Source organism: Ranitomeya imitator, chromosome 3 (assembly GCF_032444005.1).
Source record: "Ranitomeya imitator isolate aRanImi1 chromosome 3, aRanImi1.pri, whole genome shotgun sequence".
In the NCBI taxonomy this organism is placed as follows: Eukaryota; Metazoa; Chordata; class Amphibia; order Anura; family Dendrobatidae; genus Ranitomeya; species Ranitomeya imitator.
Window position 1 is genome coordinate 814,668,449 of NC_091284.1, and position 15,046 is coordinate 814,683,494.

The window sequence follows — 15,046 nt, forward strand, 5'->3', positions numbered from 1 at the left end:
GTAGGCAGAGTCCGGCTGGTCGAAAGGCAAATCCAGAGTCCCCTTATCCAGGTGGAATTCAATAGCCTTCCTCTAGTGCCTGAGTGTTGTAGTTCCTCTCTGCTGAGCAACTCGGTGAGGTCCTCACAACTATTGTAGGTGTTAAGTCTCTTTCTCTCTGTCCCCCTGATGGATAGGACAAACCCGTATGTTATGGCTGGTAATTCAGTACCACAATGGACATAGAGGTCAGTGCACATACAGTGACCTGGCAATAACCCAAAAAATAAGAACGAGCTCTGAGACGTGGGAACTCTGTTGACCGCAATCCCTAATCCTCTCCAACACAACTAGAGGCAGCCGTGGATTGCGCCTAACGCTCCCTATGCAACTCGGCACGGCCTGAGAAACTAGCTAGCCTGAAGATGAAAAATAAGCCTACCTTGCCTCAGAGAAATACCCCAAAGGAAAAGGCAGCCCCCACATATAATGACTGTGAGTTAAGATGAAAAGACAAACGTAGAGATGAAATAGATTTAGCAAAGTGAGGCCCAACTTCCTGAACAGAGCGAGGATAGAAAAGGCAACTTTGCGGTCAACACAAAACCCTACAAAATCCACGCAAAGGGGGCAAAAAGACCCTCCGTACCGAACTAACGGCACGGAGGTACACCCTCTGCGTCCCAGAGCTTCCAGCTAGCAGAAAAAAACAAATTGACAAGCTGGAAAGAAAAAACAGCAAACAAATAGCAAAGAGGAACTTAGCTATGCAGATCAGCAGGCCACAGGAACACTCCAGGAGGAAACAGGTCCAACACTAGAACATTGACTGGAAGCAAGGATCCAAGCACCAGGTGGAGTCAAATAGGATAGCACCTAACGACTTCACCATATCACCTGAGGAAGGAAACTCAGAAGCCGCAGTACCACTTTTCTCCACCAACGGAAGATCACAGAGAGAATCAGCCGAAGTACCACTTGTGACCACAAGAGGGAGCTCTGCCACAGAATTCACAACACCCGTATGACTGGTGGCCTGAGGCTTTTTATAGGGACCCTAGAGGCGCCCCGGCCTCCACAAGTTGCCACCGTGCCTCCTGGGTATGTGGTCGGCAGCCAACGTGGAATCAACTGTCCTGCCAGTCTCTGAAGTAAAGCATAGAGTTCCTTACTCCCTCAGTGTTCTGGCTACTGGTACTATGCTTCAGAAGGAGGCAGCCTGTTTCTAGCTGGTCTCCCTCTGATATTCCTCTCCTGTTGCTATGACTTCGTTTCTCACTCACTGCAACACAATTCCGTTCAATGTCTCCTTCTTGGGATGCTGCCGCATGGGATGCAGGCGCAGCTCCGTGTACTCTCGCCTCCCGCAGGCTGCAGTCTGGAGATGGCTGGAACCCACTCCAACCAGCCTCTGTAAAACTCGGTCGGGGCTGACTGTCTAACTTCCTAACCAACCCACCAGTTTTACCCAAGTGTGAGGAGTGCCCTAGTAGATAGAAGCATGGCTCCCCCTGGCGTACTGGAGTGTGAAGTGTGTTTTGTGGTTGTGATACCTAGACAGAAGATCTCTTTCATTGCCCTCAGATGTAACATCACTTCCCCTGGTGGAAGAATAACATTACTGCAACGACCAGGACTCTGGGGTGCTGCAAAACACCATCACCATCACCCAACTTTCCTGATCTTCCTCACCCTACTATTCCTGGTATGTCCGCTGGCTGCACCCAAAATCCCATCACCATCACCCAACTTTTCTGATCTTCCTCACCCAACTATTCCTGGTGTGTCCGCTGGCTGCACCCCAAATCCCATCACCATCACCTGTGAAAATAATGTATAATATAAGTGTGAGGATAATGTATGTCACGATAATGTAAAAACCATAGCTGAGGGATTTTTGCACTTCTGACCATGGTCCTGAAAGCATATGGCAGCTGAAAATTACTAGTTTTCGTTCTCCTGCTCTAAAACGTATCCTAAGTCTTCTGAAGGGAATTACGCTACTGTTTTGGGTTAGCTTCGGACCCGTTTAATCGAAGCTGGTGACAGAATACCTTGTTTTGGGTAGCTGGGAGTCGCTGTAGCGACGGCGGCGTTGATAATTATTGTTTCTGCCTGAGTGGGAGTAGTTATATCGCCTTGCTGCAGTGTGCCCAATAGCCAGTACATAGCAGGCAGCCTTTCTGGCGACTAATTACCCTAAGTGCAGTACCTAATCTGACCTGAGGGTAAGGGGGGCGCCAGAGAGCTGCACATTTTCAAGCAGAACTGTAAAGCGGGATATACATAAATCCCTGCAGTTCGTGGTATATTGAAGAGCAGTGGGATACCTAGAATAAGCCCCTGCTGTAAACTAAGAGGTCAATAGCCTTGTGTGTGTTTTCATCACATTGTAGCAGTGGAGGGATAACTAAGATCAGCCCCCCTGCACATGTGATAGCCGTCTGTTGGCCTAAAGTCACCCCGATCCTTGACATAGGGGAGACGGTCACGGTGTGAATCGTGACATCACCCAACTTTCCTGATCTTCCTCACCCAACTATTCCTGGTGTGTCCGCTGGCTGCACCCCCAAATCCCATCACCATCACCTAACTTTCCTGATCTTCCTCACCCAACTATTCCTGGTGTGTCAGCTGGCTGCACCCCAAATCCCATCACCATCACCCAACTTTCCTGATCTTCCTCACCCAACTATTCCTGGTGTGTCCGCTGGCTGCACCCCAAATCCCATCACCATCACCCAACTTTCCTGATCTTCCTCACCCAACTATTTCTGCTGTGTCCGCTGGCTGCACCCCAAATCCCATCACCATCACCCAACTTTCCTGATCTTCCTCACCCAACTATTCCTGGTGTGTCCGCTGGCTGCACCCCAAATCCCATCACCATCACCCAACTTTCCTGATCTTCCTCACCCAACTATTCCTGGTGTGTCCGCTGGCTGCACCCAAAATCCCATCACCATCACCAAGCTTTCCAGATCTTCCTCACCCAACTATTCATGGTGTGTCTGCTGGCTGCACCACAAATCCCATCACCATCACCCAGCTTTTCTGATCTTCCTCACCCAACTATTCCTGGTATGTCTGCTGGCTGCACCCCAAATCCCATCACCATCACCCAACTTTCCTGATCTTCCTCACCCAAATATTCCTGGTGTGTTCGCTGGCTGCACCCCAAATCCCATCACCATCACCCAACTTTCCTGATCTTCCTCACCCAATTTTGATGTGTCCGCTAGCTGCACCCCAAATCCCATCACCATCACCCAGCTTTCCTGATCTTCCTCACCCAACTACTCCTGGTATGTCCGCTGGCTGCACCCCAAATCCCATCACCATCACCCAACTTTCCTGATCTTCCTCACCCAACTATTCCTGGTATCTCCGCTGGCTGCTATTACTGTTTTTTTTCTCCTTCCCCTGCTTGTTTTATCATTTTAATTCCTTGATGCCAATACACAGTTTGGCTTTATCTTTCCATTTGGATCTATTTCCCCTTGAATTTTCCCTTCTGACTTCTAATTAATCCCCTCCTGTGTCTGTGACCAGTCTCCCTGCTGCCCCTCCCTCCTGATCACACCTGGCCTATTTCATGAGCACTTAGCTTGTTATAATTTCAGAGACACAGGTCTGTCTGGACCTTGGTCTGTCTCTAGAAGGATGACAGCAGAAATATGCCAGAAATGAGCCAGAAGTGAACAGAAGGTAAGACTAACCACTGTTAATAAATGTACTAAGTTTCTTTCCCTTTCCACCACACTTACTCTCATCATGCTGACATACGCTCTAACAGTTTTGGCTCCATTACATCTCAGCCTCCTTCACTATCCCCAAACCCCAGCACCCTCTAACCAAGTAATAATCTCTCCTTCCCTCCTGCCTCCCCACCTCTCCTCCTCTGCTGAGCTCCTCCTCAACCTCAGACCTCTCCTAATAAAACACCAAACAAGCCGCCCACTCTCTTTCTCACACCTGGTCTCTCTCTCTCTGCTTCTCCTTACTGCTGGAGACATATCTCCCAATCCTGGACCCCCACAGCTCATACCTCCCATTACTACCCCCTCCTACTGCTCCCAACCCAATATAAACACCCGAAATCTTGCCCACCTCAAATCTATGCCCATGACGCCCACCCCCCTGCACCCTCTCTCTGGATCACTATGGAATGCCCATTCCATCTGCAATAAACTCCATGCGATTCATGACCTCTTTTCCTCTCACAATCTTTTCTTTCTGGGCATCACAGAAACCTGGCTGACACAGCCTCCCCCGCTGCACTATGTTACGGTGGCCTCCACTTCACTCACAATCCTTGCCCTGGCAAAAAACATTGTGGAGAAGTTGGTCTTCTCCTTTCTTCCAACTGTACCTTTAACCCAATCCCACCTCTACCCTCCCTTATCCCACCTTCTTTTGAAGTCCACTCTGTCCGCATCTACTCCCCCTACAACCTCCAAATGGCCATCATATACCGGCTTCCGGGCCCGACCACTGCCTTTATTGACCAATTCTCCACCTGGCTCCTTCACTTTCTCTCTGCTGACATTCCCACCATCATCATGGGTGATTTCAACATCCCCATTGACACCCACCAGTCAGCAGCCTCCAAACTCCTGTCCCTTACTTCATCCTTTGGACTTACTCAGTGATCCTCCTCAGCCAGCCACACAGACACACATTAGACCATGTCTTCAGCCTTTTCTGTTCTCTATCTAACTTCACAACCTCCCCTCTACTTCTATCTGACCACCATCTACTCACTTTCTCCTCCCTGTCCTCACCTATCACCCATGTCCAGCAACATGCGCACCCACGCAGGAACCTCGCACACCTAGACACCCACACACTCTGACTCTATCCTACCACTAGCATCCATATCCTCACTCCACGACACAGACACTGCCACTGCTTTCTACAATGTCACTCTTGCATCAGCTATTGACATGGTCGCCCCTGTCATGCATAGCAGAGTGCGACAAACCAATAGACAACCCTGGCACAACATCACTAAAAAACTTCGGCAAGCATCCAGAATTGCAGAACGGCGTTGGAAGAAAACTCATTCGCAAGATGATTTCACTGCACTCAAACAAGCAACGCTCGCATTCAAATCAGCTCTCACCTCTGCTAAACAGGCCTGCTTCCTACTTGACAACCCTCATATCTTCCTTAGCCCACAACCCCAAACAGTTGTTCAACATTTTTAACTCCCTCCTCCGCCCACGACTGCCCCCACCGAGTTTCCTAATTGTGGCCGAGGACTTTGCCACGCACTTCAAAAATAAGATCGACCAAACAAGGCAAATCTTTGTCGTCAAACCACCACAACCCCTTTGTATACCAGACCAATGTCCAAACCCCATAACTTCTCTCTCAAAAATCACTGAAGGGGAGCTTGCTCATCTCTCAAAATCACACCTCACCACTTGTGCACTTGACCCCATCCCATCTCACCTCCTCCTCAACCTCACCACCACACTAATCCCATCCCTAACCCATCTCTTAAACCTATCACTAACTTCTGGTACCTTCCCCACTGCTTTCAAATATGCCACAATCAAAAAGCCATCCCTAGACCAAAGCGCTATGTCCAGCTATCGCCCCATATCTTTGTTCCCATTTGCATCCAAACTCCTTGAGCAGCACGTCCATGCTGAACTTACCTCTCACTTTGCATCTAACTCTTCGATAACCTACAATCTGGCTTCCGTCCCCACCATTCCACTGAGACTGCCCTGACCAAAATTACTAACAACTTACAACCAAAGCTAAAGACAATTCTCTATACTCCACCTTCTAGTCCTGTCCTCTGCCTTCGACACAGTTGACCACTGCCTCCTACTACAGATCCTCTCTTCCTTTGGGGTCAAAGACCTTGCCCTATCTTGGATCTCCTCATACCTTAACAACCACACATTTAGCGTTTCCTACTTCCATACCACCTCTTCATCTCGCCCCCTCTCTGTTGGTGTCCCTCAAGGCTCTGTCCTTGGGCCCTTAGTCTTCTCAATCTATACACTTGGCCTGGGACAATTCATAAGGTCCTATGGCTTCCAGTACCATCTATATGCTGATGACACTCAGATCTACCTCTCTGGCCCAGAATGTCACCTCTCTGCTCTCCAGAATCCCGGAGTGTCTATCAGCCATATCCTCCTTCTTCTCCTCTCGCTTCCTCAAGCTCAATGTGGACAAGTCTGAACTAATTTTCTTTCCTCCATCTCGCATATCTTCCCTACCTGATCTATCTATCAAAATAAGTGAAATCACACTTTCCCCTGTCCTCAAAATCCGCTGCCTCGGAGTAACCCTGGACTCTGCCCTGTCCTTCAAACCGCACATCCAAGCTCTTGCCACCTCCTGTCGCCTCCAGCTCAAAAATATTTTCAGAATCCATCCTTTCCTCAACCCTCACTCTACCAAGATGCTTGTGCATGCCTTAATCATCTCCCGCCTCGACTACTGCAACATCCTCCTCTGTGGCCTACCTTTTAACACTCTCAAACCGGTCCAGTCCATCCTTAACTCTGCTGCCCGACTAATTAATCTCTCTCCTCGCTACACTCCTGCTTCCCCTCTTTGCAAATCCCTTCACTGGCTCCCAATTTTCCAGTGTATCCAGTTTAAACTGCTAACACTGACCTATAAAACCATCTATAACCTTTCTCCTCCGTATATTTCCAAACTAATCTCTCAATATCTTCCCTCATGTAATCTCCGGTCCTCCCAAGACCTCCTTCTCTCTTCCAAGCTTATTCGTTCCTCACCCAATCGCCTCCAAGACTTCTCCCGAATATCCCCCATCCTCTTGAATTCTGTGCCCCAACACGTCCTGTTATCCACCACATTTGGATCCTTCAAAAGAAACCTGAAAACCCACCTCTTCAAAGAAGCTTACAGCCTGTAATGATCACACAGCCACCTCAACACCATCGGAGCTACTGCAACCCTCGACCTACTGTCTCCTTCCCCATAATCCTGTAGAATGTAAGCCCACAGCCCACAAGGGCAGGGTCTTCTTCTCTCTGTATCAGTCTGTCATTGTTAATTTTGTTTACTGTAAGTGATATTTGCATTTTGATGTAACCCCTTCTCATGTACAGAACCATGGAATTAATGGTGCTATATAAATATATAATAATCATAACTCTGCTGCCAACTAATTCATCTCCCTCCTCGCTATCCTCCGCTTCCCACTTTGCAAATATCTTCACTGGCTCCCATTCCCTCAGAGTATCCAGTTCAAATTACTAACACTGACCTACAAAGCCATCCACAACCTTTCTCCTCTATATATCTCTGACCTAATCTCTCGATATCTTCCCTCATGTAATCTCCGGTCCTCCCAAGACCTCCTCCTCTCCTCCACACTTATTCGCTCCTCACCCAACCGCCTCCAAGACTTCTCCTGAATATCCCCCATCCTCTGGAATTCTATATAAATAAATAATAATAATTAGTGATGAGCGAATATTCTCGTTACTCGCGATTTCTCGAGCATGCTCGGGGGTCCTCCGAATATTTTTTAGTGCTCGGAGATTTAGTTTTTCTTGCCGCAGCTGAATAATTCACATCTATTAGCCAGCTTGATTACATGTGGGGATTCCTTAGTAACCAGGCAACCCCCACATGTGCTTATGCTGGCTAACAGATGTAAATCATTCAGCTACGGCAACAAAAACTAAATCTCCGAGCACTAAAAAATACTCGGAGGAACCCCGAGCATGCTCGAGAAATCTCGAGTAACACGTATATTCACTCATCACTGTTATTAATACTTCACCTCTCTGTATTTTGCCATATTGTTTCCATCACCTTGATGAACCTCTTGTATTGCTCAACATTCCCAATATCTATTTGATGAAGGTCTATGAGACCAAAACATCAAAAACTCTGTTTATATCCAGTTCTTTGAGTAAATAAATTGCATTTTATTGAGTTCCGGATTCCAATTTTTCTTAAGTATTTTAGAAAATAAACATTTTGTTGTCGAATTTTCTTTCTGGCAGTTTTTATTTTTGTGTGTGTGGGGGGGTTGGACTTTATTTCCTTTTAATTTTACAACTCGAGCAGCTTTTCCAGTTAAATCGACTGTTCATTATTGAGGCCTATTTAGGAAGTTCTGTGCAGAGCAGTTTAATGAATCGCTGGCACAAAGCTCTCATTCAGGGCTGGGAAAGAATGGAGCCCTATTTAGGCTCTGCAGGGCTGTATGTCAAAGCCGACCCATAATACTTGTCAGGAAAGGGCAGAAATTCCCACTGATACTAGAATGTGCAAGAAATCTCACTTCACCGTCATCAGATTAAGATGCCATTAGGAAATGAGACCATGGCGCTGGAGCGCTGACACTTATTTATTTCATGGAATGTTCCCAGAGGAATTTCCTAAACAAAAAAAAAACTTTTTCTTAGGAACAGAAAATTTTCCAAAAATCGAAAAAAACTAAAAAAATTACAAAGCATCTAAAGTAAAACGTTCATTTTCCATGTGTTAACCCTAATTGAAGCCAAGTTGTTCAAACCATTTATTCGCTTTGTTTTTACTTATTTGTGGGGCAACTTTATATTATCTAAAAAATGGAAAAAAAATTAGAAAAACACTCAACCAGGAATAAATGCCCCTTATGGCATATATATCATAAAAACAAACTATGTTATCCCCGGAATGAGGCGTCTGGTCATGATTTGTTTCATCCCTTTTCTTTTTGGGTCATGTGAACGACCTAAACAAAGGCGTGGGAAATTGGCCCGAGGGTCACGAAGAGTACGCAGAATGGGAAACACACCCATCAGCCCCCTTCTGTACTGGATTACACAACCTTACACCATAGTAGTGGCTACATTTCTAACCTTACCTATATGGTGTCCTGTTTGTGGACCCTTGGCCTAAAGCAGACAATTCAATTTCTTCAAAGGGCCTCTAAAAACGAGAACTGGAATCTGATTGGTGGCAACAGCTCCAGTTTTCCTGTATAATAAATCCTAAAAGTTATGCAAGAACAACAGGAGACTAAAAAACTTTTGATCCAGCAGTTTCAGCAGCAGTAGCAGGAGTTGTAGCAGCAGTTACAACAGCAGCATCAGCAGATGGCTTTCCTGACAGAAACCTTCTGGGCTCTGCTTTACGGCCGGCCGGCGCTGACACAGTCAGTGCGGGAAGCTGACGCCGGGGGACGTGACAGACATCGGAATGTGAGTATGTACTGTTTTTTTTTTTAACTTTTACAATGGTAACCAGGGTAAATATCGGGTTACTAAGTGCGGCCCTGCGCTTAGTAACCCGATATTTACCCTGGTTACCAGTGAACACATCGCTGGATCGGCGTCACACACGCCGATCCAGCGATGACAGCGGGTGATCAGCGACCAAAAAAAGGTCCCGATCATTCCCCAGTGACCAACGATCTCCCAGCAGGGGCCTGATCGTTGGTTGCTGTCACACATAACGTGATCGTTAGCGGGATCGTTGCTACGTCACAAAAAGCGTGACGTTGCAACGATATCGTTAACGAAATCATTATGTGTGAAGGTACCTAAAGGCAAGCTGAAGGAGGAGATTATGGCATGTGTAGGCTTCACCTTGGCAGTCTGGGCAGAACGGCAGCACCTCTGGTGATATCAAAGGTACAAACGTCCCCGATCCCAGTTTTTCGATGGGTTATATCTTCTGCGAAAATGGCTGCAACCTGAGACCAGCTCTTCAGCACAAATGGTGAAAAGAGTGGTAGTGGATCTATTTTTCCACTCACTGCGAAAATCCGTGCAAAGCTTGGTTGCCAACGAGATCCCCAAAACACAGATGGCCTAGTGAGCCTTGTGGAAAGATACTTGGCTACGGAGAACTCCCTGAGCAATCAAGAGAACATGAGGTCACATTACTGGGAGACCCAAAAGAAGGGGCACAAGTCCATGTCTGAGGGGTGCACAAAGGCCCTGGAAGGGTCAGAGCCCAGTTCAAAGGTTTAGAGGATCTACCTCTCCATGTGAGCCCGCAAAGTATAACAGATATATCACAAAGTTTCTTATATTCATGAGTAATACTGATTTATGAAAAAAATGTAAAAAAAACAAAAACAAAGTTTTAATTTTTAATGATATAGTAATAGTAATATATTTTTAACTAAGCAAATTGTCGTTAAAAAGAAGTGTTGTAGTGCGTTCCCTATTAGTATGTATATTATGTATAGCAACATTTTTGGATGACGTGTAATGTCTGGTGTATGTCACATGTTATAAATTTTTTAATATATATTTTGTTATTTTTCACATTAACTAATGCATTTATAGACAGGCTAGGGAAGCCTTGAAAAGGAAGGGGAAATGGACTCACCCCGTGGGCCTTGGAGCTTGTCCTAATACCCATATATTTTTTTTATTCAACTTGTATATTCAACTGCTACACCGTCCTGTAAGCAGCCGCACGGGCTCAATGCGGTCAAGCTCCCTTGAAAATCTGTTGTCCTTACCTATATTATGTAAATGACGCCTAAATACAAGTGAATGAGGCCCTCCCTAGTGCATGCTGGGGCATTGTGGGGGGCGATCCTTATTTCTAGGAGGTAATAATAGCGGCTGAGCTCTTTAAGCTGTTTACTTGGATTAATTTACCCCTCAATAGTAGAATTCAGCTATTCTTGGATCTTTCTGCGATTCTTCCGGATATTTGACCCATTTAGGATTCTCTTCTCCGCTGCCTCATTAACCCCTTAGCCACATACCGGCCCATTTTCCCTTCCTCTATAGTGTGTTCAAATGACCATGTAATGTTTCCTGAATCCGCGAGATGGGATTATCCACTTCAGTGAGAAAGAAGGTCTTAACTCCTGGGCCTCACTGTCCTGACATCACAACTCTTTATGCCTGACCTTCTAGGCGGACACAGGATTCCCATTCATGGAGACGTAAGGATATAATGGAATTAGTGCATTATAAAGGCTCTATAGGGACTTCACTTCCGAGAGCTGCTGTGCAAATCCTGTGATATAAAGGAAGATGAAACAAGAATTCTATCTATCCCATATCTATCTTTCATCTATATCTCTCTATTATTATTAATATTATTTATTAGTATAGCACCATTTATTCCATGGCGCTTTAAAAGGGGTATAAATAATAAAAAAAACAAGTACAGTACCTTGAACAACACGAGTCACCGCCTGGTACAGGAGGAGAGAGGACCCTGCCCGCGAAGGCTCACAATCTACAAGGAATGGGTGAGGATACAGTAGGTGAGGGTAGAGCTGGTCATGCAGCGGTTTGGTCGATCGGTGGTTACTGCAGGTTGTAGGCTTGTCGGAAGAGGTGGGTCTTCAGGTTCCTTTTGAAGGTTTCGATGGTAGGCGAGAGTCTAATATGTTGGGGTAGAGAGTTCCAGAGTAAGGGTGATACGCGAGAGAAATCTTGTATGCGATTGTGGGAAGAGGAGATAAGAGGGGAGTAGAGAAGGAGGTCTTGTGAGGATCGGAGGTTGCATGTAGGTAAGTACCAGGAGACGAGGTCACAGATGTATGGAGGAGACAGGTTATGGATGGCTTTGCATGTCATGATTAGGGTTTTGTACTGGAGTATCTGGGTAATGGGGAGCCAGTGCAGGGATTGACAGAGGAGAGAAGCTGGAGAATGGTAGGGGGACAGGTGGGTTAATCGGGCAGCAGAATTTAGGATAGATTGGAGGGATGTGAGAGTTTTCAAGGGAAGGCCACAGAGCAGGAGGTTGTAGTAGTCGAGGCGGGAGATGATGAGGGCATGGACTAGGGTTTTTTGCAGATTCTTGGTTGAGGAATGTGCCAATCCGGGAAATATTTTTTAGTTGGAGTCGGCAGGAAGTGAAAAGGGCTTGGATATGTGGTTTAAAGGAGAGATCAGAGTCATCTCTCTATCCGTCTAAATTTATCTAGGAAACAATCGTTTTACTATTTTGCTTTTAAATGGATGGATAGATAATCCTTGGTTCATGCCCATTTTTACATTAATTCTTCAAAATGCATACATACAATAGAACAAATAAAACAATTATAAAAAAGAATGACATCAGTTCACCTTTAAGTAGTTGCATTTAACAAAATAAAAGCAAAAAAAAAAACAAGAAAACAAAAACAAAAAGGTCAATGCCAGAGAAGAAGAAAAAAAAAGTTAAGACAACAGGAGTATTTATGTTATTCCAGGCTTGAATGGAAACAGGGGATTGCACTTTGTTTTGTGGCTGGAGGAGAGGCGAGCACAGTGCAGTCTTTATTCCAGACCTTGCATGATGTATCATTCCCAGCCCACAGATTTAGTGAAAGCTGATACCATTAAGGCTTGCAGACCTCCTACTTATCCGACCCTCCCATTCTTTTCAGGATGTGTATTTCTGGTGAGAACAAATTAAACCGAGAAGCAGCTGAAAGCCTGGCGCTAGCTGCATCTTTCTCTCAAACTCATCTCATACCCATGTCTTTACCTTCTGAGATTTTGGCAATTTTTTTTGCTTTTTTTAATGATGAAGTTCAACTTTTTGAAAAATCTTGAATGCTACAAATTGGCCAACGATTAAAAGAATTTAGAAATCTGCGCTGGGATCTACTGATCTGATCTTACCGTCTGGATATGATTTTCAAGACAACCGGTCTACAGATGTCTTCTTCCGGGATTGGTATTTTTGACTCTCGATAGACAGAAGGAATCATCTTGTCGAGATGGCTGTCCAAGCTGAGATTATGAATCATCATTTTCTGCCCTTATATTTCTCGGGATCAGCCGTGGACTTCGAGAAAAGCTATCACGAAGGAGTCGACTTCCTGGGAGCCGTAGAAAGTGGAGACTATAAGGAATCAAGTAAGGATCTTCTTAGTTTTATTAATACGGCTTCCAGTAACATAAAACTTGCCCTGGACAAGCCAGTGAAGTCAAAGAGAAAGGTCAACCATCGGAAGTACCTTCAAAAACAGATTAAAAGATGCACGGGTATTATCAGTAATGGAGTGACAAGTCAAGGTTCTCCGAAAGGTCAAGTCACATCTCCCACCAGTGGCAACAGCCCCCAAAATTATCACTGTAAGCCTCCTCCAAAAAGGGACAATGCCCAGTCCAACTTGCAGAGCAAGAGCTTGGCTGCTCTTTTTGATAACGTCAAGGAGATTCGTGGGGAAAAATGCAAAAAAGTGCCCTTGAGAAACCGGAACTTGCCACCATCTTTCTTCACCGAGCCTGCTTATTCTTCATCGGGACTTCTTACCAGTTCTGGAGTGGTGACATTAAAGGACTTGGATAAAGGTAACCAAGAAACTGTTGAATTTTTTGACCTATTGGGCCATGATTACAACAACATGATCTCAGAGCAAGAGATCATTCAGGGAGCCTCAGTAAAGATACACCAAGACGTTCCGGCAGAACATTCCATTTATGAGCCCCATCACTTACTAAATGGGCTCCTTTATTCCGACCCCTGGAGTCCATGTAATCCAATTAAAAAGAGTCCCGTGGGAACTTGCAGCCCAAACTTGAATGAAAGTTTGAAATGTATTCCAGTGCCAGTCCCCGTCTATTCAACCAGCACAGACCCCGTTACCATCCCAGCTTCTATGGAGGACAACTGTCCCAGTATAACATCGTTTAACCCCTGCTACCCCGAGTGCTCCTTACCCCAAATGTTTTATGACTGCGGTTCAGGATACAACAGAATTGGGTACTCTGTTTTGTAAACAAAAAGTTTTGCAAAAGTTTTCCAAAACTTTTTCGAAGAACTCTATAACAGACAGAGCTGTGCAATAAACTCACTCAGATGCAACGTAGTGACGACCTAAAAAAAAAACCTGACCCTGTCAGAATAACACTCAACATTTATAATATTGACATTCAGCTTTTTTATTTTTCTCAAAAATTCTTAATGTAATAAGCTATGTTAATCTGTCAATGGACAATATAATATTCTACCGAAAGCCATATCTGCCCTTGTGTCAAAATATCCCTTTTGGTTTACGCTAACAATTTTTTTTGTTCTTGTAAAATTTTTATGAACAATGCAAAAATTCTTATGCAATAAAAAAAAGATTAGCACCGAGATTTTTTTTTGTTTATCTGTGTCCAGTAGAATTTTTATGATTTTTTTGTGTGACAATCTACAGTATATTCACGCATCTGCGGCTCCTTTAAGTGTCGTTGCCTTTCCATCTTCTCTGAACGTTTGACCCCTTCCCCCAAAACATTTTTTTTCTTTTTTTCTTTATTGATGAACTTGAGCTTACCCCAGGATCCTCTTTTATTAACTGTATAATGACCACCTGTTTCATTTGCGGAGGCGGCAGTGTATTAAAGAAACTGCATTGTCTTGTGTGCCTATGTATTGGTTGTTAAAAAATAAAGTTTTTTTTTTTGCATGTTCACATTGGAAAAAAAAAATTCCACTGGGAACCATTAATATAAATTTGAGTTTTTCTTTTTGTTTCAAAAATTTGTTTTGTGCTCATTGTTTCTCATAAAGAACTTAGTGGTCACAAAATATTGGCCCCGCACATTCGTCGTCGTTGGGCTTTAATAAACCTATTTGCATTTATGTAAACCGTGCCCCTGCTAAAAAAAAAAAATAAAAATGTATTTTGGCCTCGTCAGAATATTCATTGCATTTCTTGCATTTATGTAATCATGACCTAACTTTTAAAAGTAAAATTTAAAAAAATATTGGGTCGGTCGTGGTCCTTTTCAAAATATTGGTTTAATTTTTTGTCTCTATATACCGTAATGATGACCCTATAAAAAAAGGTTAAATAATACTGAGGTATATCATACATTTTAACAACCCCCCTGCTCAAGGGGACTAATGAAGATTAAAAAAACAAAACTTTTTTTGCCAGGATGCAACAAATTTTAAAATTCTTGATGGAGTCAGTGACTGGGATGCAAAAGGAAAGTGATGCAGTGTTAATTTAACATTGCCAGTGAGAGTGCATCCCGGGCAAATTTCTGGTTTATATGGTGTACATGTCCTTATCCTGGGCCCCTTTCTTGTATATATGTCCCCCATCCTGGCATATATGTCTCCCAACCTGGGTCCCTTTCTGGTATATATATCCCCCATCCTGTTG

The 15,046-nt window shown here is 44.5% G+C and overlaps 1 protein-coding gene across 1 annotated transcript; it reads left to right on the forward strand.

The window, feature by feature from the left end:
* The first annotated feature begins 12,342 nt into the window (after positions 1 to 12,342).
* FAM181B (family with sequence similarity 181 member B) lies at positions 12,343 to 14,619 on the forward strand. Its single transcript, XM_069759341.1, has one exon. It carries the CDS (start codon positions 12,662 to 12,664, stop codon positions 13,664 to 13,666), a length of 1,005 nt encoding a protein of 334 aa, XP_069615442.1. The 5' UTR covers positions 12,343 to 12,661; the 3' UTR covers positions 13,667 to 14,619.
* The last annotated feature ends 427 nt before the right edge of the window (positions 14,620 to 15,046 follow it).

What these genes read in the sequence shown, in the direction of transcription:
- FAM181B (XM_069759341.1), top strand. Translation starts at nt 12,662, where the DNA reads ATGGCTGTCCAAGCTGAGATTATGAATCATCATTTTCTGCCCTTATAT.